At 56.6% G+C, this 24,139-nt stretch overlaps 1 protein-coding gene across 1 annotated transcript in view; it reads left to right on the plus strand.

Annotated features, from left to right (window-relative positions):
- Window positions 1–24,139, plus strand: part of DISP3 (dispatched RND transporter family member 3) — a gene marked incomplete in the record, with an annotated part of 60,546 nt that overhangs the window by 12,502 nt on the left and 23,905 nt on the right. Inside the window, 5 exon segments of the mRNA XM_034753119.1 lie at window positions 16,878–17,823; window positions 19,947–20,166; window positions 22,282–22,418; window positions 23,264–23,398; window positions 23,689–23,849. Of these exon segments, the coding sequence (XP_034609010.1) occupies window positions 16,887–17,823; window positions 19,947–20,166; window positions 22,282–22,418; window positions 23,264–23,398; window positions 23,689–23,849 (1,590 nt within the window).

Raw genomic sequence — 24,139 nt, forward strand, 5'->3', positions numbered from 1 at the left:
GTAACTGGCGCAGTGAAGCGATGGACCTTGTTTAGATCCCAATACCTGAGGACTAGGCTGGGAGTAGCACAGATAGTAAACCTGGGATGACCTTTCCATTGGAAAAAGCCTCTCTCTGTTTTGTCTCCTGTGATTCAGAACTCGCTGGGTTAAGACATCCCTAGTGACCGAAAATCTTTGGCACAAATTCACCCCAGCCACAACTCCAGTGAAGTCAATAGAGTTCCAGCAGGATGAGTTTGGCCCCATATATCCCATCAACTTCAGTGTGCTCTGGGTCAGGCCCCTGCCCACCAATGCTGCCTCTGTCCCAGCTGGGGGCTGGCTCCAGTGATTCTGCTGAGGCAAGCGGAGGGCCTGACTTCCCAAGGGGCCTGACACCCACAGCACCCATTGGCCCCAGTAGGAATGGGGGGAGCTCAGGTTGTTCATGTCTGCATTGTGCACAGCCAGCCAGTTCTCTTTGCCGCCTTGGGCCAACACCAGCTGGGAGTCGGCCCTGAACGGATAGAATTTAAAGAGCCACAAGTATATCAGACTTGACAGATGGTGGAAGTTGCAGCACATTCGCTTAAATGACTTGTCCAAGGCCTTGCGAGAGAACCTGTGGCAGAGTCAGGAAGAGAACACAGGTCTGCCTTGACTCTCACTCCTCTGCCTTAGCCACAAGGCCATCCCCTGGAGAACTGCAGCATTTGCCTCTGGCCTCAAATAAGAAGGGGAAGCAGCATCTCAGCCTATGAAGGGGTGTGTGGGGGGGAGTGCATCCTATGGGCAGATCCCCTTGGGTATCATGTGGTATATTCTGTTTATTTCCCTTGGGCTGGGTCATTGCAGTGCATAGGGGCTGGGAAAACTCCACGAGGCTGGACTTGGGAAGTGTGTGTGTGTGTGGGGCGGGGGGGGGGGGGGAGTAGGGGAGAAAGGGAGACTGGGAGGTAATTTGTCCCCTGCAGAACTGGCCTGGCAGGGAGATCCAGGCTGAACTCAGATGGGCCAAGGCCCATCCCATCCAGGTAGGGGCATTTTGCCACCACAGCCTGGCCTGTGGTCACCATGGTTCTTGCAGAAGCTGGGCTCCCTGCAGGATGATTTCCCCTCCCTAACGGAATGGAGGGGAAAACATGTGACTTAATGCTCATGGGAATCAGCACAAACTTCTCAGCAACAGTTAGTGGGTGTATGGGGGGCGGGGGGTATAGGAGGGGGAGCATAATCCTGTTTCTTCATCTGCCTTCCCAGCCCTCCTTGCCAGCAGCTCCCACACCCTATGGAGCACCCTGGACAGTGCTGCAGCCCAGGACCTGCCCCGCCCGGCAGCATGCCCCTCTCTCTCAGGTGCTAGCCAGCAAACGCTGGGGAATATCTCTTTGCAGCAGCCCCTGTTTGCATTGGAAGGATCTTGGGCTCTAAATGAGATTAAGGTGCCCCTAAAGCATGTTTGCTCATTCTCCCCAGTTGTCCACTCCTACACCCCGGGCGAACGGTCTGTAGGGCTGTGCCCATTGAGCCGTGGGAGCCCTTGATGGGAGTTTCTGCGTGGCTGGCACGGTTGGCCGGAGCTCTAAGCACCAAAGCACCCTCTTCCCCCTCTTCCCCCCCCATCCCTGGGGAAGTTTTCGGTGAGTCACGATGCTGCTTCCCTCCCGCGCTTGGCCAGAGCTGCGGTGGCGGAGGCACTCCAGTCTCTGGTTTTACGCCTCTGCTTCCAGATTTCTCCCTGATCCCGGGAAGATGAGAAATTAGTGCTAATTGATCTAATTCTGGAAGTGTCAGGTTTCCATGTGAGGGTAGCAGCTGGCTGAATACATTTCTAAGGGGGAGGGCAGCCCAGCAGGGGATACGTGAGCCTACTTAGACCCTGCCCTGCAGGCTGCCAGGACCTCAATGTAGGATGAGGTGAACCCTCCTGGGTCCAAAGGGAGCGTTCCTGTTGATTTCAGTGAGAGCAGGCTTTGTCCCAGTGACCCCCAAACCAGCTGTGGGGATTTGTCATGAAAAGGGGTCACTGGGGAATGAACCCAGGAATGAATTCAGCACTAAAAGCATGTCTCCTTCACTTGAGTTCAAGGGATAACTCCATCACCTGGTAGATGTAGGAGACTCTTATCCTCTGTGGACCAGCCAGGAGAAGGTGATACCACAGATATGCACTGAATAGTGGGGTACACAGGGACACAAGAGAACAATGGGGGCAGTTGAGAGGCAGGATGGGCCAGGGATTAGGGCTCTAACCTCAGACTTGGGAGAACTGCATTCAGTTCCTGTTCTGCCACAGACTTCCTGTGTGATCTTGGGCAAGCAGCTCAACCACTTGGTGCCTCAGTTTCCCCTCTGCAAGAAGAGGGTAGTAGCGTTTCTCTACTTCTCAGGAGTACAGCGAGGACAACTACGTTGAAGACTGTGGGGGGCTCAGATGCTACGGTTATGGGGGGGCAGATAAATACCACAGACACTTGCCTTTTGAGATTCGAACAACTCACTGCCCCCTCTTTGTGCCTCCATTTTCTCATCTGTAAAATGGCTATGCCAACACTTACACCCTTTTGCAAAGCACTTTGAGCTCTAGGGATGGAAAATGCCATAGAAGAGCTGAGCGCTGTTAAAGTGCCATTGGGATCAATTTTCTAGCCCAGATAACGTCCCCTCTAACCTCGATGTCTGGAGTCTGGCATTTCTGGTGTCAGTAAATTATAGCAATAAAAGTGAGACCTTCTGGTCCATGTGGAATGGAGGTTAAATTGTGTCTGGAATGAGGGATGGCTGATGTGTGTGGCTCGTATGCCCCTCCCTCCACAAGTTACTGTCTTCTTATGCCGTACACGCCTGGGAAGCAAAGGGGGCGTGTGGAACTGGTAGAGCTGTCTCCAATGGAACGAAAAAACCATTGATTTATGTGTGTTAGGCTGAGTCGCTGCTCTGCTAAGGCAATGGCTGAAGTCTAAGGGCAGGCCTGTACTGGGGGTTGTTGTACTAGCGTAGCTACACGGGTGTGTAAATATGTCGCACCAGGGTAAGCGGTTCCATTGCAAGCCTTGAATGACACCTGTGCCGTGAGTCTACACCCCTGTGCGCCGGAGTTAAGCTGAACTAAGCCTTGGTGCAGATGTGGCAATGTTTACAAAAGAAGTCTTCTGTTGACCTAGCTGCTGCTGCTCGGGGACGTGGATTCCCTACGGCAGCGGAAAACCCCCTCACAGCGAGGTAGGAAGGGCCTGCCCCATGCTGCATTGCAGCCCCTAGTGTAGACAAGGCCTATGGTCGGGATTTGCACGGCGATGTGCTATGCCGGTACAAATAGCCCCCGTGCAGACTGGCCCCCAATGGCACTAGAACACTGAAGACTTTGGTGAGCTTCCTCCCCATGGCACAGAGAGCTGGTCAGGAGGTGGGGCACAAAATGGGCTCAACACTCTCCTTTGCATCCAAACAGAAGGAGTAGCCCCCCCTCCCCAAATCACATGATTTTTAAAAATCATGATTTTTTTTTCAGCCAGTAACAAATGTTAGGGTCACTTTCTTCTTGCCCTTTGGTTTCTGAGCTTTTTAGCCATCTCATTTTCCCAGCTTTTTCTCTGCATCCATGAAATGTAAAAGAAAGCTGACAGTCTCACATGTTCACATGACTCCAGGAGCTGGGGCTTTAAGAAAAGCCCCGAATATGGCAAACCTCTCCATAAAACCAGGAGGTTGGTTACTCCAGCTCTGTGTTACAGCGTGAAAAGGAAAACAACAGGGTAAAAACACAGGTTTGGTGGAGGGGTATCGTGGCCAGGCCCCCTCTTCTCCAGGCACACCCACGTTCTCCTGCTATGCCTGCAGTAGGGTGGTCAAGTGGCGAAAGGGCCCTTAGTTTGTGTCTCAGTCCCTGACACTGGGGTGATTCTGTTGGGGCCGGTGTAGGGCCGTGCAAAGCAATGGCCGTGCAAAGCAATGGCCTACGCCGAAGGATCAGGCCCACAGATTTTTCCTCTTTACCCTCTGTGTTGGTAGGCAAGTGGTTGGCATATTGGTGGGGGGGTGGGAGGCTGCTGTCCCGGCTGTCAGGTTATGGGGAGACTCTCTAAAGGGGAACTTGGGGGTTAATCAGGACACGCTCGTCAGCGTCACCATGCACTAAAGAGCATGCTATTGCAGGGGAGCTGCAGACAGAGGCCAATGCCCAGCCACCCTCCCCCTTGTCAGTACTCCCTGGCCAGCCCTGTGCAAAGCCAGTGCCAGGGAGCTAGGTCAGGGCTTAGAAGCATGCCCTAGGAAACAGCTGAGCAAAGAACGGCATTGCTGCCAACGGTGACGTAAACGGGGGAGCCGGCGAGCCTGGGTTGGAATAATAAATGGACCAGAGGGGCTGACAACAGCCCCCAGCCTTGTCACGGGTGAGGTGGAGGGGGGGCTGTGGGGACCTGGGAATCAGATGAGGATCTTGGTGTGTGAGATTCCTTCCTGGCTGGAATCATGCCCGGCTTTCAGGTAGTGGATGTGTTTCTTCACTGATGTACCGAGGTGCGGCTCTAGACGCAGGAACGGGAGGGGTAGCAGCCGGAGCACTGAAATCCATCCCCCCTTAACAAGCTCGTTCTCGTTTTGCTCAGCGCCAGCGAGGGGCTCTGGCTCAGGCTCAATCCCAGCAACTTTTTAACCGAGCTTGTTACTTCCGAAGCCGCTCGGTGGCTCCGTTCGCTCGGTGCTGCCGGGTGGAAGCCTGTCAGGGTGTCGACACTATTGCTGGGAGCAAGCTGTGTCAGCGGGCTAGGAATAGCTTCACCACAGCATAACCCCCAGATCAGAACTTGTGTGGCTAGCCAGCGCCTCCGCCAGCAGTGTCGCAGGGTCCACGCAGCTGTGTTTCACGCACTAGCGCCAACCCCACTAACACAAGTCTGTCTACAAGCTGGGAGGCTCGCAGTGTAGACATATGCCACAAACCTGAGTCCCAGTGGGGCTTTAGCATTAAACAATACATAAATAACTCCAGTAGCAAACACGGCAGAAGGGGTTTTATATGATTAAAACCAAGGGGCTATGTTTCAGCACCCCCAATAATTGGTTGCAATAACCCAGAGAGACACATGATTAATTTTCTTAGCCAACCTCCATCTGCTTTCCTAAAATCAAGTGTCATTTAAGATGTAAAATGCTCTCTAAGGGGTGGGATTATACTCTGCCCTTTATTTTATTCTTTGTGCTGTGGTAGTGCCCACAGGCTTCGATGGAGATTAGGACCCCCTGGTGCTAGGTGCTGTACAGATGCAGAAATAGACAAGACCGGCAAGGAGAGGAGAAATGACTTGTACAAGGGTTACACAGCAGATCAGTGGCTGAGCTGGGAACAGAAGCCAAATCTCCTGACTCGTAGTCCAGTGAACGATCCGCTGGAGCAGGATATTCTAGGTGGGGCTGATAGCACTGCCTGGTAAGGTTGTCTGACACTTCCCATGATAAGACCCTGTTTTTGTTTTTTTGTAACTTTGCCAGATTTTAATCATTTGGGCTGAAATTTTCCATGCCGAGTGTCTGCCTCAGGCTGATTATTATTTTTTTGGTTTGTTTTTAATTTCTGCCCAAATGGTTCAGCTGTTCTTGAGAATGAGGGGAAAATGCATCGTTTTCCCCATGTTTAAAAAAAATGCTGGTGACTCTTTGAAGTGCTCTCACACCTTCACGCTTTGGAGCAGCGACTCGACACTTGGTAGGCGGGTGCTTTGTGTCATGCGTGTGTCTTTTGCTATCCCTGTGAAAATCCACCCACATTTGGCTGTTATAAAATCTGTGAGGGGGGGGGGAAAAACCCCACTTCTCACATGCTCAGTACAGATTCCTTAGACTTGCCCTGAAGATTCCATCTGCGCTGGGCTTGTTCCAGCCCGGGGCTGAGCAGGCCACAGACCATACTTGCATCAGGTTCATTGGCACAGACATACCCCAAAATGTCACGCTAAAGCCACCCCCAAATTAGTGGATACTTTAGACCTTAATCTGGGTCTCAATTCCCCATCAGTAAAATGAGGATAATACCACCCCTCACCTCAGAGGGGCGCTGTGAAAATAACTCCATTCATGTCTGCGAATAAGGCTTGGGACCTCACAGTGGAAAAACAAAACATTGAATCGCTGCTCATTCGGTGAGCACCATCCACCAGGACACTGACTGAGGGAGAGAACCCGTAGCAAAAATAGTATGTGATACATGGCATTAAAGACTGTATCAAAGCGTACACGCAAGGGGGCTGAATTAAGGTTACACAAGCAACCTTAATTCTGGCATTTCCTAACTTCTGAGGGTTTGACTTGGCAACCGTATTGTTCTTTTAGTGTGGGATTTTTGTGTGTAATTTCAAGTTGGTCCAGTCACCACTTGTAAGACACCTGGGATGGCAGTTGCATGTGGGTGCCAAGGGTATCACAGGTGTCGCAAACTACAAATACTCTAGCCAGCCTTTTTGCCCGGTGGAGACAAGACCTTAGATCTAACTGGCCTCTTCCATCTCTAGCTGCGCTGACGTTAACCAGGATGAAAACTTCCCATGCAGCGCGCCAGGCAGGCTGGAAATGAAAGTGAGGGCAAAGGTGGGACAGAGACGGTCATTGGTTTGAAAGAGAAGGCCTTAATTAGGCGTGTGTGTATGCTTGATTCTTTGCAGAAGGGTTGGGAGTTTAGTCAGCTTTCCCTCTTGCATATGGCCCATTGTGAAGTCTTGCCCCCCTCCCTCTCCGGGGTCTTCAGATGGCAGAGGATGGCCCCTTTAAGAGAAAAAGAAAAATCCAGTGGAATTAATTTCCTCTGACTTCTCTCCCAGCAAACCCATGTCCGCATCATCGCCTGGCAGTTCCGACACCAGCGTGCTGCTGGGGCGTCTTGATGTCGTTCTGATCTGTAAAGTGCCTGGGGGCCTGTGTGCATCTTTCCAAAGGATCTGGAGCGAACGGAAAGGGAAATGCAAGGAGCCAAGAAAGACAATTGACTAACGCCTTGTCGCTGATCTGCATAGTTCAGTACCAAAGGTGCCGACTCCCTGGGTGCTCAGGGGCTCAAGCACCCATGGAGAAAAAATAGGGGGTGCACCCTGGGGCTGGCTGCCAATCAGCTGGTCAGCGGCTGGCCCTGCGCCCCCATCACCTGTTGAGTGGGGCTGCCCCGCTACTCGCTCCCCCCACCCACCCTTAAGGCAGGAGGGGACAGAAAGGAGTGAGTGGTGGGCAGGAGGCACTCGGGGAGTGGGAATCGGGGAAGGGGGCAGAGCTGATGTGGGGCACCCACCAGCAAAACCAAAAGTCAGCGCCTATGTACGGTACGAGGAGAGAATCTGCATGGCTTGCAACATCCGGGGGAAGGATGGATGGGTGGCACCAGCACAGGGCTTCAAGACAGGAGGCCCGGGCCCTGATTCAGCAAGGTAATTAAGCACATGCCTGACTTTAAGCATGTGAGTATCCCCGTTAACGACAACAGGACATGTCCCAGCCGGCGCCCATGCCGAGCCCCACAATGCCAGGGGGGTCTCAGCATTTCTGAATATCCGATGCTTGGTGTCTCCTGTTAGGGACACTCACAATATGTGGCCTTCCCCTCTGTGTGTCTCCTTTTCCCCATGGGTGAAATGGGGGTGACACCACCCTACTTCACAGGGCATTGTGAGGCTTAATGAATTAACCGAGCCAAGGTCGTGTCGGCGTGGGGAAGTGGAGACCAGAGAAGACCCTGGACCTCATCAACGCAGGGTTGTGCTGGCTGTTCCGCACGGGGATTTGGCTGCTCCTCTGAGCTGGCATTTGATCAAATGATTTTGCAAGCTGTGTGAGAAGGCACAAAGCCCCCCCGTAGAGACTTTATTTAGATGACGAAGAGGCTGAAAGCTGCCTCCTGTAGCAACTCTGTGAAGTTTCAGGAATACAAATTCAGCCTCCGAACGGTTAGCTGGGCTCTGGAAGCTTTGCCCGGGGCAGCCGGGAATGCGAAGTTGAATTATTTTGTCGATCGGGAGCTCACATATTACAGAACTTCTCCTTCCCTCCCACTTCTCGCCTTTTTCTCTGTCTCCCTTTCTTTTGGTCTCGCTGGTGCGCACGGTTCCCTTTTCCCTGTAAAAGGAGCAACCGAGTAATTGAAATGGAACCCTAGCAAGGATTTTTTTAATCAGAAAGTCGGCATTAATTAGTCAGGCCAGGTATAATTAGCTTCCTTGTCTGTCACTGCCTCTCCCTGACTGGGTGATGACTTGCTTTGTAGCCCAGAGTTTACTAAATCGAAATCATCCTTTGTCATAGAGGTTTTGCTGGGCCTGGGTGCGAAGGAAGACGTGTGCTTGCAGATCTCTGGGGGCACGAGCTGAAGGATTGGATTTTGCCCACTCCAGTGACTGGTAAAACTCTTGCTGATTCCAATTTGGCCCAGCCTCCTCTTGTATGCTGGGAGTTGGGTATGCTTACAGAGCTATAGGAATAATGACTCAGAGCTTGGCGCTTCCCTGGTCTGCAGCCCCTTAAATGACTAATTAACCCATTAGTCAGCCTGGTAAATGGCAACAAGACGCCAGGTTGACTTGCTCCCAGGTAGAACGGTAAGGTGGGCCTGGTTCTGCCTGGCCTTGCCTCTTGTGCCGTCACGTACGCCCATGCTGCGGGGGCGTGAGACCCCGCGGGTAGCATTTGATGCGGCCCACTCTGCCCAGGTGCAGGTGATGAGCCCCGGGGGCGAGGCAGGGGAGAATGGGGCCCAGTGTGATGGTGGGGTCTTGGCTTCTCCTGTTGTGGTGCCCATTTGTCTGCAAAACCGGAGATCAAGTCCAAGCAGTAGCTATGACTTCTCTCCCCCTCCCCCCCCCCCGAAATTTAACTTGCCATGCCCGCGGGCCTAGGAGCCCCCGTCATGAACCGGGACCCCCCGGTGCAGTGCAGTGCACAAACCCAGAACACACACATCCCCTGAGCTGCTTGTGCTGGCAGGTGAGGTGCAGACCCAGCTCCTCAGCTGGTGCCTGTTTGCATTATTGACTCCACCATCTTCAGGAGAGCTGGGCCCTTTGACATCAGCTCAACTCCTGATCCTTTCAGGACCATGCGCCTGTCCCAGCCCCTCCTAGGCGGCAGGCTGAGCTCCCTGATGTTGGCAGCCTTGGCAGGCATCCCAGGAGGATGAATGGAACTGAATCGTGGCTGGCTCTGGTCCATAGGGCTGGATGCTGAGGAACCACAGAGGCTTTTTATTTGCTTGATTAGGGACTCGCCCCCGCCCCACGCGCTCCCTGGGGCGGATAGTTTTCTGCACGGTCGCTCCCAGCTCAGCTGTGCTGCTGAACCTGTGTCTTTCTCCCTCTCTCGCCGTCCTCAAGCGGCACTTAGCTGGAGGAAGGCACCTCAGAGGAGCATGTGTCTGGGCGAGATTGGGGTGGGTGCGGTTGGCTGCACGTTCGATGCACAGTCCCTGCTCAGCAGAAGCAAAGCGAGATCTCCACCCAGTGACTTCCCGGGAAGCTGGTGGGGAAAGCTGCCACTGCTGGAACCAGTGGGTTAGGCACAGGGCTTGGCTCTCCCCTGCGTGGCTTGGCTCGGTCAAAGTGGGCGCTAGACCCCTCTCCCAGTGACTTGCACTGGCTTGGCACGTGTGTGTGTGTCGGGGTGGGGGGTCTGCCATGGTGCCGTTCCGCAGGGTGGCTGTGTGAGCAGAGGCTTAGCAGAAGTGGACACTGTGCGTGCTCTCCAGCTGGGGGTCTGGATAAAGTCAGTGCAAGTGGCGGGGGTTGACTACAATGGCCATCATGTTGCTCAGATCACCAGTGCAAAGAGACCCAGCAACAGCCTCTAACGCTACGCTCTGTGTCAGCCCCTCTGCCTGTGTCCCTTTGCCGGACGGGTCCCTTTCCACGCTGACCTTTCTGGTTCCCGATTGCTGCCTGGAATGGGCATCCGTGGTGGGAGAGGCGATCTGAAAGGCAGGGCATTGCCCACGCAGTGTGCATTTGCGTGGGAGTGCAGTGAGCGGCAGCCGCAGAGGAGGACCGTGCCGGGCGGGCTGTGGGAAGGAGGGATGGAAGAGCGAGTTGTGGCAGAACAGCTGAGCAGATTAGCAGCTGCTTGAAAACTAGATTTTTCACCCAGGGGTCATCTGGTGTGGGACAGGGCGGGCTCGCAGGCGGATCCAGGCCTGCGGAGGGGGTGGCTGTGCCACGGGAACAAAAGCATTTTCCTCCTCTGCAGACTGAACTAGCGTTTGCTTTACGAGGGCGTGTGCCTGTTTTTACAGGCAGCAGCTGTGATCCCTCGTGTCCTGGTGCCAAGCGGCAGTGGCAGGACTGTTCGGTGTTCAGGGAGTCCCCTGCCCCCCGCAGAAAAGGGGATGGGTGTGTGGCTACAAGGCCCCCGACTCTGATTCTTCCCGAGCGTCTCTCTGCACTCGGATATTCCTGGTGTAAAAGCCACTGGAGAATTAGGTTGGTGTGACCTGGCGAAGGGCACCAGAGCTCTCCACTCCCACCTGCAGCCTGGAAGCAAGGATCTGGGCTGTGCCACTGCAGAGGGGACTGGTCCCTGCCTGAAAAAGCTTGCAGTCTAACGAGGCCGAGCAAGCTGTGCAGGGAAGCCATGGCTACATTGTCAAGAGTGGAGCTTGCAACTCTGGGAGCATGACAGATGTTTGGCGTCTGGGCCTTTCTTTCGTGCTTTTGGATTCGATTTGTTTTTCCATGTGTCTCCTCGTTCCCCTCCTCTCCCCCATCCTACAGGACAAGCTGGAGCTGAGCCTGCAGGGGGGGGGTCCTCAAATCAGAGCCGCCTCCCCTCATTTCAGGGGGTTCAGCCACCCTTTGGGGTCCAGGATTGTTCCAAAGTTGGAAGGGGGAGTGACAGTCCAGGAGATCCCCCTGCCATTGAAGCCTAACCTAACCCTAGCCCTAGTTTGGCCTCTAACCCAAGCCCAAATCTGATCAAGGCCCCAATGCCACCCATTAGTCCCATCTCTAGTGCAGCCCTCCCAAGAAGATCCCTGCTGATGCCAGCCGTGGCAGAGAGAATCCCCCAGGGACTCCCAACCCTGCCGTTTTCGTTCCGCGAGGGATGGGCTGTGTCAGTGCTTAGTCTGGGCATGTTTGGCTGGTGCCTCGTCATCCTTCCCCCCACACGTGGCGAGCTGCCCAGTGCCGCCTAGGTCCCAGAGCTGCCGTCCAACACGTGCCGCCTCGGGGTGCGGTCCGGCTCTTTAGGAGACGCGTGTGCGCCTCGGCAGCAGCGTCACTACAGCCAGCAAGTGGCTCTCTTTGGATGGCGTGTGACGGCTCGCATGGCGCGTGATCCATGGCTGGTGAGGGAGCGCCGGGCAAGCGAGCCCTTTCTCTGCACGGCGTCGGCAGCCAGAGCTGGCCTTGTCCTCTGATCCTGCAATCCTGATGCGGGCAAAGTCCCCACAGGAGCCAGCTTTGACTAGGGCTGCGAGATCAGGGCCCGCTGGCTTGACGCTGAGTGATGCTAAGGGAAAGGTAACGCGGCCTTATCTGAGCACTGGGAGTCCCTAGACAACACAGCAGCCAGCAGAGGGAAGGCGAGCTTGCTCCTGAGTGGTTAATGGGCAGAGGAAATGCAGTTCTCTCAGAGCTCTCTGCTCTTGGAGCCCCGCTGCCCGTCTCCTTCGGTGCCGGGCCGGGGGTTAGATCCGCTTTCATCTCGACCCTGGTGTGAACCGATGAGTGGCTGTGTGAGAGCCGAGTCCCAGGGGTGAGGCTGGGCTGCGTTTGGCCATGCACCTGCACCCGTGGTGAAGTCTCCTTTGAAGGGAGTTCAGAGCAGGGGAGGAGGTGCAGAGCTGAGCCAGGGGAAAGTGCTCCCGATGGCCGGCCCCTCCACCTGCAGAGAGGAGCAGGAATTGTTCTGTTGTCAACCAGGCCCTCCTCCGGGTCCTTCCTTTTCCCTAGGAGCAGACGCTAGGCCCTGAAGATCCCACCCCCCTCCTATTTCCTCCTGCCCTTTCCCCTCCCTTCCAATCCACCTCCTGGAGGCAACTCCCTTCGGATCCCACCCAGGGGCCAGACTCTGATCTCATTTGCACTGGGATGTGTCATCCTGGAGCAGGAACTCCATTGGCATTAGTGGAGTGACTCTGGATTTACGCTAATAAAGGCCCCAAACCTCTGGTAAGAGGAGGTGTCCCTACACAGGGATACAACGTAGCTCCCCAGTTATAAGCAGTTTCCCAGCCCCAGTTGGGCTAGAAGCAACGGGTAGGATGGGGATCTTGACGTCTGATATCCTGCCTCAGGCCCAATCTGCACTACAAAGTTAGGTCAACCTAAATCGACTTGTCTCAGCTCATGGTGCATGCGTTTCCGCCTAAATTGGTTTCCTGCTGACGTAAACCCCCGTTACAGTGAGGCAATAACACCACCTCTCGAATGCAGTGCAAGTGTAGATGCTGCATTACCTGTGTCCACCCTAACAGTCCTCCAGCAGCTGTCCCACAATGCCCTGCATCATGGAATGAAAGAAGTGGCATTGTGCGTACGTGACCCCCGGTTCCTAGCAAATCCCTGGGCTAATTGCTGGTGTCTCACAGAAGCCCTGTGAAAATGTCGCAAGAGGCTTGCGCCAGCCAGCAGCATGGGGCACGCTGGAAAACCTACCCATGGTGCATGACTTTTTTCCATTGACATAGCCACTTGTGAGTACACCCAGCACTGATGCAAGCAGCCAAGCGTGCATGCACCCGAGCAATAGACAAGTCAGTGGCTGCATACTGATGCAACGTGAGTCGACCGACCATTGTAGTGTAGACGTGGCCTCAGATTGCAGCTTACTGGGCTTTGGTCAGAAAAGAAGAGGGTGCGTGTCACGGAGTATGGGGGACTCAGGGCCCTGCACCCCCGGCTTTCTGCGATTCACCATGACTCTCAGCCAGCCAGTAAAGCAGAAGGTTTATTTAGACGACAGGAATACAGTCCAAGACAGGTCTTGCAGGCCCAGACAACAGGACCCTCCTCAGTTGGGTCCATCTTGGGGTCTCAGGGCACCCCAGCCCCTTGGGAGGTCAGAGCCCCGACTGCCTCCCAGCCATCTCACCAGCCAGCTCCTGAAACTCCCTCTTCAGCGACCCCTCCCACAGCCTTTGTTCAGTTTCCCGGGCAAAGGTGTCACCTGGCCTCTAACCCCTTCCTGGGTTCTCACGTTACATGCTCAGGTATTCTCTGTCAGTCAGTCTCCCATCCCCCAGTGCAGACTATCCTAGCCACACTCCCCTCTCAGCATTCACAGACCACAGTAAGAACAGTCCCAGTTCGTCACAGTGTGATTATTCTTCCTCCTGCACTGTTACCATGTCAGTTTCTCGCTCTCTGTGTGTCCCCTCTTCCCTTTCTTGTCACGCACAGGCACTCCTGTTTAGGATTACTGGCTTTTCCCGCCTCTCCTCAGAAGCTCCATAAATGCGGAATGATTATAGCTTTTTACCTCGCTTTCACACTAAGATTATTTAAAAAAAAATTATATACCTGCCCTTGGCTGGGTCGTGTGGTACTCCCATCTCCTGGGAGGGAAATGGGGGCCCCCAGGTGAAGTGTCTGGGCAGTGGGAAGGGAGGTCAGAGGAATGTAATTGCATGTCTATAGCATCGTTTCCACATGGGTCATCAGCAGGGTTTGGACCTCAGATCTCCAGCACCCATACACAAATACTGGCTGGGTGGGGGTTGGCTTGAAGTTGATCATGTGAGCAACACTAGTGTCTCTGCTTACCATTGTTAATCTGCTTTTGGCGTTTCCCCAGGGCCTCAACCCCGTGCAGCGCCGCATGGATGTGCAGTGAAACCCAAAGGGTGCCCTGCCTGGTGCTGGAAATTAAATAACCCCTTAGCTGATCCTGAACCCAACCCTACTCCCTCTGGCACGGCCTGAGTGCTCTAATGAGACACCCCTTTGCAGCCTCCCCCGGGGATAGTGCTGGAGCGGCTGCTTTTTCGGGTGGGGAAATGGAGCGGAGTGTTGTGAGGCAGACTCCAGTGACCCCCTTTTTGGCCCGCGTCCCCTTGCACCCTCAGATCTGCATTAAGAGTCTGGTGAAAGGGAGACTTCAGCCACGCCCTGGGGGAGCGGAGCAGAGTGAGGGGCGAGGGCGGGAGCTGGGCACAGCTCCCTGCAGGCTGGCGGAGGCAGGCAGGCTGGGAACACGCCGCCTGTTCCCTCTGCAGACGTGGCAGGTGGGCGGAACAATCCCGGCGTCTGTGGCTGACAAGATGGGATTTAATGTGTTGTGACAATTCCCAGTGTTGCTGGGGGCTGGGCTGCAAGGGCCGGGGAGGTGGGGGGAGACGGGAGCTCCCCACGGAGGACTCAAGCGAGCCCGGGGTGGAGGTGGGGCAGTGACTCAGGGTAGCTTCTCCCACAGCGACGTGAGCGTGGGCTAGTGTACAGGGCTACTGGCCGATTGGGTAGGAGCGTGTGCCACAAGGGAACGGCCAGGCCGTCGCCACCTGTGTGTCCAGGGAAGTGTGACGGGGAGGTGCTGAGCATTATGGGAAGGTCCCTGTAAAACTGGACTCTGGGCCAAATTCTCCCGCCGTAAATCTGGGGCAACTCCTCTGAGGAGGCTTCTTTGGATGGACGCTGGTGGTGGCTGAGAGCAGCACTTATCCCGGGTGGGATGGGGGAGGGGATGCAGGGCCCCAGCTCCAGAGCTTTCTCCTCCTGGAAGCAAAGACCCCCTGCTGATCCCCGTGCTCTGCAGCGGCCAAGGCTCCTTCCCCAGGACACGCCCCACAGCTTGCGGATGCAGCAGCTACCCAGCCGTGCCAGGGAACGGGATGCAGGCTGCACAGGGGATGAGGGGCCTGTCCATGCACCCGGGGCCTTGTCGGTACCTGCTGCCCGAACTGAACGGATGTGCAGAGCCCCCATTGCAGCCGCTGCTGGGACGGGAGCTGTGGGACTCAGAGCGACTCTCTGCGCCATCCTCTCCTCTCAACATCCCTTTCTCCTCCTCTTGACTTTGTGCCTCTTCTCACTTTGCATGGGGCTGTAGCAGCAGCTAGGAGCCCTCTTAGCCCTTTTATCCAAACTGTGGGGTGTGCCCTGAGCCCCCTTTGCCCAGACTGCCCCTGTGAGCAGAACCAGGGAGACCCTTGGCATCGCCCCGCGGAGAGTGGCTCTCGCGCATGGCCTGGCTGCAGGCTCAGCCCTGCACAGCGAGATCTTCACAGCTGGACGCTCAGGCCGATGTTCTCAAAAGTGGCTGCTGATTGAGTGCTTGTTTGGTGGGTGCTCCAGAGGGGCCAAGCACCCGCCGCTGCCGTCCGCTTCGGCTGGAGATGCAGGTGCTGAGTAGTTTGTGAGTTTTGGGCCTTCATCTATACTTAAAAAATGGGAGCTTAAATCCTGTAGGAGTTTGGTGAGGCCAGCTTGGGAGCTCCACTTCACCCCCACAGCCCATGAACTTCACTGCACCCCAACAGCCCGTGAGCCCTGCTGCACCCCCATCGCTCATATCCGCTGACCACAACTAGCTCTCCTCTGGCCTCCCAGCTGCAACACTTGCATATTTCTGGGCGTGGCTCCAGCAGTCCGAGGGCATGGGAGGGGGGCTTCCTTTAGTCTCCCTGGTGTTTGGGGCCCCACTAAAGCAGAAACCTGATGCTGTTTCTCCCCGGAGGGTAGATTGCTTGTGGCTCTGGACTGGGACTTTGCAGCGAGGGGGAGGAGTCCAGTCTTTGCTGCCGAAAGGAGGGGCGAGGAAATTGCTAGTTGGGCTTCTCCACCAGGTGTCCGGGATTCCCTGTCTGCCTGGCTGGCTGGAGAGGAGGGGGTCCCAACACACCTCTCTTTAACCCAGGATGGGCTAGGCCAAGAACCACTGTGCTAATAGCTTCCTTATGGAAAGAAGCCCCCCTGCTCGCACTTTGCCCTGAGGTATCCTTCTTGTCTTCCCCGCTGCCCCCACCATGAGCAGGCCCCGCCCTCCCCAGAGAGCCCTAGCCACGGGGATTGCTTGTAGCTTCCAGTTGTTCCATAGCAAGGGATGCAAATTCATGCAGTAAACCCTGGCGACGGACTCCCATGGCAAGGGGCTGGGGGGGCCCCGAGGCTGGGCAGTTCTAGGCCAAAGTGTTGGGGTAACTGCTGGTAAACCAGCCCGCGGCTTTTGCCCTCGGGGACCATGGTGTTGCAATTGTCTCCTGGAAGTTAGAAACATTTTTCACGCATTGCCCAGGAGATTCCCGCCTGGCTGCCCGTTTCCCGCGCGGGCAAGGTTTGGGGACTGATACCAAGGCCCAGGATGAATTGTGCTTGTGCGTGTTGTCAGGGAAGATACATAACACGGCTATAAATATCAGGGTTCCCAGCCTTAGTGCGAGGAGTCCTTGGCAGTGTTCATCTGACGGCATAAACTATTCCCGGGCACGAAGGGGGGGCCGGCTAACTGAAATGGCCCAGCTGCTGCAATGCAGGCGGGGGCTGCGTGCCGAGAGAGATTCCCTCCGGGCTGTGTCCGATGGCCGTTGGAGGCACGCAGGGCCCCTCTGACAAAGCGCCAGAAGTTGGGACAGCGGTGCAGGCCGCTTTCGATCCCTGTGTCTGAAGCGCCTGGTGCGGATGGAGCTGGGCAGGGTCCCGGCGTTTGGCTGTTATGGGAGCTTAGCAAGGAGGCAGGGCTGGCACGGCTGTAGCCACGGAGCAGCAAGGTCTAGGCCGGGGCCTGAATGAGCAGGGAGCCTGGGACGTCATCCCTCCCCCGAGCCCGGCATGCCTAGTCATTGCTGTGACTCTAAGTCTGTGCTGTCTGGGACAATTCCTCTACCCCCCACCAGCCCCTTTGCGGTGCTGTGGGCCCAGCCGCAGCTCCCTCCTGCTCTCTCTCCATCCTGCGGGTGCCCTGCTCACTCCTGTTTCTCTCCCCCTTCGCAACAGGCGCTGGACATGGACGCTGAGGATGACCCCTTGTTGCAAGACGCTTGGCTCGAGGAGGAGGAGGAGGTTGCCTTCGGCCCCCGGAAGAGGAGCGAGGGTCCCCAGCTGTGCGGCAAATGCCAGTGGAATCCCAGGCCGCTGCCGACAATGCTGCCGGCGTCCGGCTTTTGGAACGTGCTCGGCTGGGTCTTCACCAACCCGTGCTGTGCTGGTGTTATCCTCTTCCTGGGCTGTGCCATCCCTGCCGCCCTGGCCGTCGTCATGTTCCTCCACTACCCTACCCTGGATATTGACATCTCCTACAACGCCTTCGAGATCAGGAACCATGAGTCCTCGCAGCGCTTCGATGCGCTCACCCTGGCCCTCAAGTCCCAGTTCGGCTCGTGGGGCCGGAACCGCCGGGACCTGGCCGATTTCACCTCGGAGACCCTGCAGCGGCTGATCTTCGAGCAGCTGCAGCAGCTCCACCCCAACGCCTCTGGGCTGGGCGGTGGGGCCAGGCCAAAGCGCAGCGCGGCACTTCCCGTGGGTGGAGGGAGGACCAGCCCTGCTGGGCCCGAGGCCCGGCGGAGCCCAGGGAACCAAACCTCCCGCCTTGCCCGGGGCACTCCGCACTGGGACTACTCCAGCGCCTACGTCAGCGCCAACACCCAGACGCACGCCCACTGGCGCATCGAACTCATTTTCCTGGCCCGAGGGGACTCCGAGAACAACATCTTCACCTCCGAGCGCCTGCTCACCATCCACGAGATCGAGCGGAAGGTCATGGACCACCCCCACTTCCGGGAGTTCTGCTGGAAGCCCCACGAGGTCCTGAAGGATCTTCCTCTGGGCTCCTACTCGTACTGCTCCCCTCCCAGCTCCCTCATGACCTACTTCTTCCCCACCGAACGGGGTGGCAAGATCTACTACGATGGCATGGGGCAAGACCTGGCCGATATCCGAGGTGAGCCTGGGCAGTTGGGTGGACTTGGACTGAGGCGTGTCCCGGGACTGGGTCTCCTTGTGTGGTTGGACAGCGCTTCTGTTGTGGGCCCAGCTAGATTAGCTGCAGTAGTGCTGATATCCGTCCGCCCTGGGGAGGTTTGGCCTGACTGTAGAATGGGGAGCTCAGGATTTTAGGGCATGGGGCTCTCCCTTTGCCTTTCCAGACAGTCTCAGGGGTTATGCCGTGGAGTTTTCCCACCCTGGCCTTGTGGGTTTGTCACTGGATCAGTGAAACCGACTGAATCTGCCCTCTCGTCCCTGTTTCAAGACTTAGTACCAGTCTTCATGCCACTGAGATGGGGACCTGGCAGAAGCCCTGCACTGCTGGGCAAGGGCCCTGGGTCTGAGTCCTTTCGGCCTGATCCTCAGCCGCCCTGCCCCTCGTATTGTCACGAACGCCAGTGCAAAGCGGGTGCCCTTCAGCTTTAATTGCACCCGGTGTCAATGGCAGTGCGAGGTGCAGAGCGATGAGGAATCAGGCCCTTTGTCCCCTCCATCATCTGTCTGATCCCCAAGTCAGACAGTGAGCCCTGGACCCGCTGCTAGTGATTATCATAGCGCCTAGGAATCCCAGTCAGAGATCAGGGGCCCTCTGTGCTAGGCCCTGTACAGACAATCGTTTTGCCTTGGAGAGCCTCCTGTCCATGACTACGTCTGTACTTGGAGTTGGGCGCGGGGGTGATTCCCAGCTCACGCAGACGTGCTCGCACTGGCTCTCACCAAGCTAGCATGCTACAAATACTAGTGTAGCTGCAAGAGCCCGGGGAGCAGGGACTAGCTGCCCCCGAGTACCAACCCACCTGGACCCCCTAGGTATGTACTCGGGCTGGCTGGCCCATGCCTGCTACCTGTGTGACTGCAGCCCCACTGCCAACCCCAGCTGGGTCACCCCCCTAGCTCCGAGTGTAGATCATCATAGATCAGGTAGCTGCTGCGGGGTGAAATGACTGCCTGTGATTTGTGAAAATGACCGGGAGGTAGGTGCTGGGGGGTGAGGGGAAGGAGCACTGACTCCTCGCAGCAGATCTACAATGCTAATGCCACCCCTCCTGCAGGGGAGGGTTTCAGGGTAGCTGGAAGTGAATCATTGCTAGTCCGTGGGAGAGATGTGGTTGTGGGAAGCAGCTTCCATCTGTCTCCCAGGCATATGCTGCCGATTGAAAGCCAGCCAGAGCGGCATACAGGGAGCAGGCAAGTGATTTACTCCATCTGCTCCATTGCAAGCAGCAGCTCTGCTACCCGTTAAGATAGGCCCTGGGTCCTTGCTGCTGGAGCCTGCCGTGTGGACTCATTGCAACCTAGAATTCACAGATTTGTGACTCAGAGCCACCCGGCTCGGTTCGCTGCCGGGCCCTGGAAGAAATGTGCTCTCCATTCTGTGGGACTGTGTTTTCCAGCATGCGTGGGAATCCCAGCTCCTCACCGGAGTTGGGTGGAGCAGGAGCCACAGGGTTTATTGGCCATGGCAACCTTACGATCAATGGTGGCCTTGGCCTGCGTGATATACGATGCTGCGTAGGGGCACACTCTTGCTAGTGCATCCCACCCTATGGGATGATCCTGATCCCGTGGGGCTGCAGCAGAGGCAGGATTCCCTAATGACCCCGCCCCTGATCTCCCATGGGGAATGTTTGGCTCCATCTTCCCCTTGTGGACTTCTCCGATCACTGCTCTCAGGACCCTCTCCTAAGATTATCTCTCTGGGTAACAGGGCCTGGGGTTTCTGAGCTCCAGGCCACCAGTTCAGAGCAGCTGTGGTTGATACCGGTGTGGCCGCCCTTTAGCTCCGAGCGCAGGTGACGTGGGGAGCAAAGCAACTGCGTGGAGACAGGATGGCCGTCACAGCCGCGAGCCTTCTTGTCGGCCTATCCCCTTCTCAGGCCGGGCTGTCCAGGTGCTCTCCGGCCGGGAGAGCAGAGGCCGGAGATGGATGGGATGGGAGAGATCCCCCAGAGCCGGCTGCTCTCTGATGAGAGAGAGGGCGAGAGCGCGGGGGGCTCTGTCAGCGTCAGGCTGGCCCCATACACCACACCCAGCCGGCAGAGCGTGACCTAAAGGGTTCTGTGCTGGTCTCTCCCGCAGGGTCCCTGGAGTTGGCCATGACCCACCCGGAGTTCTACTGGTATGTGGATGAGGGGCTGTCGGCGGAGAACATGAAGAGCTCCCTCCTCCGCAGCGAGATCCTTTTCGGGGCCCCCCTGCCCAACTATTACTCGGTGGAGGACAGGTGGGACGAGCAGCGCAGCAAGTTCCAGAGCTTCGTGGTCACCTACGTGGCCATGTTGGCCAAGCAGTCCACCAGGTGAGGACCATGCACGGACTGGGTGACTTTAGTATCCAGCCTGCAGGGAAGGGAGGAGACTGGAGAGGAGCAGGGGAGATTGTCTGTCACTTACATTAGAGGAGCAGCTGGCGTGTTAGGTGCACGAGGGGTTAATCCAGCTTCCTTCAGCTGTTACTGATGCTGGAGAGGCGAGGCTCTGAGGTTAATGCGGGAGGTGCCAGGCAGCCACGCTCCCATGAACCCTGCCGGGGTAAGTCTGATTCGGAGGCTCTCCTCAGCGTTGGAATGAGGAGTGCAGGATTTGGCAGAGTGGCTCGGACCATTGGCCAGCCTGGGTGGTCTCCTCCCTTGGGCAGTGGCCAGCACAAGGAAGGAAAGAAAGCAGGCCTGCAGAACGCTCTTGCCACTGGTGCTGGAGCGAGCGGCAATGAATGGGTCACACAGTTCCTCTGTGCTTTAATACCACACGGCCCCAGCAACGTGTATGAGACCGTGCAAGGACCTAATGCCTCAGGCCAGTGCCAGTTGGCGTGGGGTTCGGCTTGCGAGCCCAGGGCAGCCGTTCCTGCGAAGAGCCGCGCAGAATTACTCCCCCACACAAAGGGTGTTCCAGTCCAGAGGGCCAGATTCTGCTCTCACCTGCCAGGGTGGCACTCAGGAGGAGCTGCAAAGGATGGCCTGGTATACCAGTGTAAACGTGCCTCACCTCAGTACACCTTAGTCCCCTTCCCATACGGGAGTAGCTCTAACAGGATAAGCGTCTTTATACAGCTATAACTGCATCCACACTAGGGCGCTTGTACGGTTTTAACTATGCCAGTACAGTTACCATGGGACAATGTGTGTGGGGGGGGGAGGGGCAAGGCCTGAGTCTGGGGGGTTCCTGGGGGTATGCAGGTGACAGCAGAACCTGGCGCTAGGTGAGGCTGTCCTTGCAGGGCCTGGTTCGGTCAGGTGGAGGTGTATACAGATGCATTGGGCTAATCTTGGTGTCACTTGCACCCGTCCTGCACCAGTCTAATCCCACTGGCTTCGGCAGGGTTGCCTCTGTTCACACCGGGTCTGAATTTGGCCCTTGATGACATACTGGCCTGTTGAAAGCGGTGGATGAGTCTAATTAAAGCTAACAATTTAAGGGCCTGACTCTCCTCTTGCTCCTGGTGTCAGGCTGGAGGAACATCACTAAGCTAGCAGAGCCAGTGAGTGTTACCTGGAGCAGGATTTCCCCCTGTAAACGTGAGCTTGCCTCCCTGGGGTTCTGTGCTGCTGGGAGCCAGCTGGTCGGATTTGGGCTTTGTTCTGTGCCTGCTCCAGCACTTGGAAGGGGAACCTCGTCTGGTTCGGGGGAGTGGTCCCAGGGAACCGGATGGCCAGGCAGCAGCTTGGAAGAGGACTTTCCAGCGGGCCACCTGCCTGTGTCAGGTGTAACTTCTTGTTCTCCGGCCATCTGCTGCTCCGGATCTCGGTTCTCCTGACCTGCGGGGCCTCTGATCTTCATCAGCCAAGTGAAATACAGCCAGTGCGGGGCAGCTCTGAAATTGCAGCAGTGGGAAAGTCCTCTCAGTATGGGGCTGGGCAAGGATTGCAATTATGGGGAGCAGGGAGGGGAATAGGGACGCGGGTGCATATAAACCCTTAAAAAGGCTGGATTAAGGGCATGCTCCTGCGGTGCAGGGCTATTGTATTCCTGGGTTTAATGATCTCAGATTACCTCTGCTCAGAACCAGCTGCCAGCAGCAGAGGCTGGTAAATCATGCAGCGGTTCACAGGACCCGGGCTCTGCCTGCCCCCTCTAGTTATTACATCTGCGCTTAATATAATAAGCAATGATTTAAGATTCCAGATGGGATTGGCTTTGGAAGCTTCCGGAGCTGTTTGCTGACAGCAAGAACTCTATTAACATCTCTGACCGCAATGCACCGGAGGAATTTTAAAAATATGCGACCTGCTCTCCTGATGCAAACCTCGGCCACCCCTCCTTGCAATCTTGATCCGGTCGCTCAGCAGCTTCCCGGGTGCTTCGCACGCGTGGCCTCCCTCTGGTTTTGGAGGAGATGCATTTGGCTCGATCCTCCGGCCCTGCTCACTGTATATTCTCCTCTGTGCCTTCTCCCTCCTCTCTCCCCACCCCAGCAAAGTGCAGGTGCTGTACGGTGGGACAGATTTGTTTGACTATGAAGTGAGGAGGACCTTCAGTAACGACATGCTGCTGGCCTTCATCAGCAGTAGCTGCATAGCAGTCTTGGTCTATATCCTCACCTCTTGCTCGGGTAGGTTGCATTCAAACCCTGCGTCCCTTCCCTGAGGCAGAGCAAGGTCTGCAGTGAGCAGCCTGATGGGAGTCCCTTCCTCAGCTCCCAGGAACGTCCCTAGGCAGGTCATTCTCCAGTCTGCTCAGGAATGCGCTGCCCCTGTTGTTAGGCAGAGTAGCAGGGCCTCCCATGGCCGCAGTCACAACCCGAATTGTCCAAGGCAGAGATTTTCGGGGGGCGGGAGGGGGCAGTGGAAGGGCTCCCTTGAGGGGATGTGGCCAACTGAGAAGCAGCTTCTCCTCTCACTAACTCTGATGTAAATCTGGAATAACTCCACTCACTTCAACTGAGCCCGTCTAGATTTACCCCAGTGTAACGGAGATCCAGATCGGGCCTGTTTCCCTACTGACCTGGACGAGAGTTGAACTGGTGGGAAGTGGAAGACTCCATGTCCCACAGTGTGGTCCTGGACTCTCCTCACCGCTGAGGGGGCACTTAGGCCGACCCGGTCAATAACAGCCTCTGACTTTGGGTGACCGAATTGAGACGCCATGCATCTAATTTCCAGAGGTGCTGAATGCCCCCAGCTCCCATTACACCCGCAGGAGAGGTGGGTGCTCAGCACCTCTGGATATCCGGCCCACAACGCCTCAAAACCACCACCCGCCTTTGGAAACATCACCAGGCCTTGCTCTAGCCAGCACAGGCTGGAATCCCTCCCTCCTGATCAAGATACCCCGTGCCAGGTGAAAGCTCTGCCCGGGGCGGGAGCAGGCCAGGTGCCCACCCCCCACGCGCAGGACGGGGATTGCAGCCCGGGCCGTTCCTGTACCGAGAGTCCTAGCGTCGCTCTCCTCCCACAGTGTTCCTGTCTTTCTTCGGCCTGGCCAGCATCGGGCTGAGCTGCCTGGTGGCACTGTTCCTGTACCACGTGGTGTTCGGGGTCCAGTACCTGGGCATCCTCAATGGCGTGGCCGCCTTTGTCATCGTGGGGATCGGTAAGTCTTTCCTAGCGTCCTTCCTTTGCTCCTTGCCCGAAGGCCCTGCTTCTCCTGCGCCAGCCTGCAGAACGGGCTGCCCTTGCCTCGCTGGGCGACGAGTGGCAGGAGGCACACGCTCGACAGTGAGCTCAGACTTTGGTGGGCCAGGTCCCCAGCCGGTGTGAGTTTGTCTAGCCGCACTGACTTCAACAGAGCTGTGATGCCTTACGCCCACTGAGGATCTGGCCCCAGGCATCTCTCCCCAGTGCGAGCGGCATTTCTGCCCCCCTCTCTTGTCCCCCCCGCAGGTGTCGATGACGTCTTTGTCTTCATAAACACCTACCGCCAAGCCACCCACCTGAAGGACCTGCAGCTGCGCATGATCCACACCATCCAGACGGCAGGGAAGGCCACCTTCTTCACCTCCTTGACCACGGCCGCGGCCTACGCCGCCAACATCTTCTCACAGGTGCGCCAGGGCTTTGCAGCGGCCCCCTGGAGGTCACGGCCGCCTGCTAGAAGGCATCATCCCCGGCCTTTCAGCAGCTCCCCTGCCACCCCCATGGGCCTGTTCTGGAGGGAGACTCCCTGAGCTCTCAGGCTCGTGTAGATGCTCCTTGTGTGCTCTCCCCGCTTGAGACTGACTCACTCTAGGCCAGCTCTGTTGCCCTGGGCCTGTGGCAAAGCCAGCTCTCCTGGTGCTTTGAGCCATACAGCTTTGCAGGGAGCTGGAGCTCAGCTGATGTGCTCGGGACTCCT

The sequence above is a fragment of the Trachemys scripta genome, chromosome 19 (genome assembly GCF_013100865.1).
Source record: "Trachemys scripta elegans isolate TJP31775 chromosome 19, CAS_Tse_1.0, whole genome shotgun sequence".
NCBI lineage: Eukaryota > Metazoa > Chordata > Testudines > Emydidae > Trachemys > Trachemys scripta.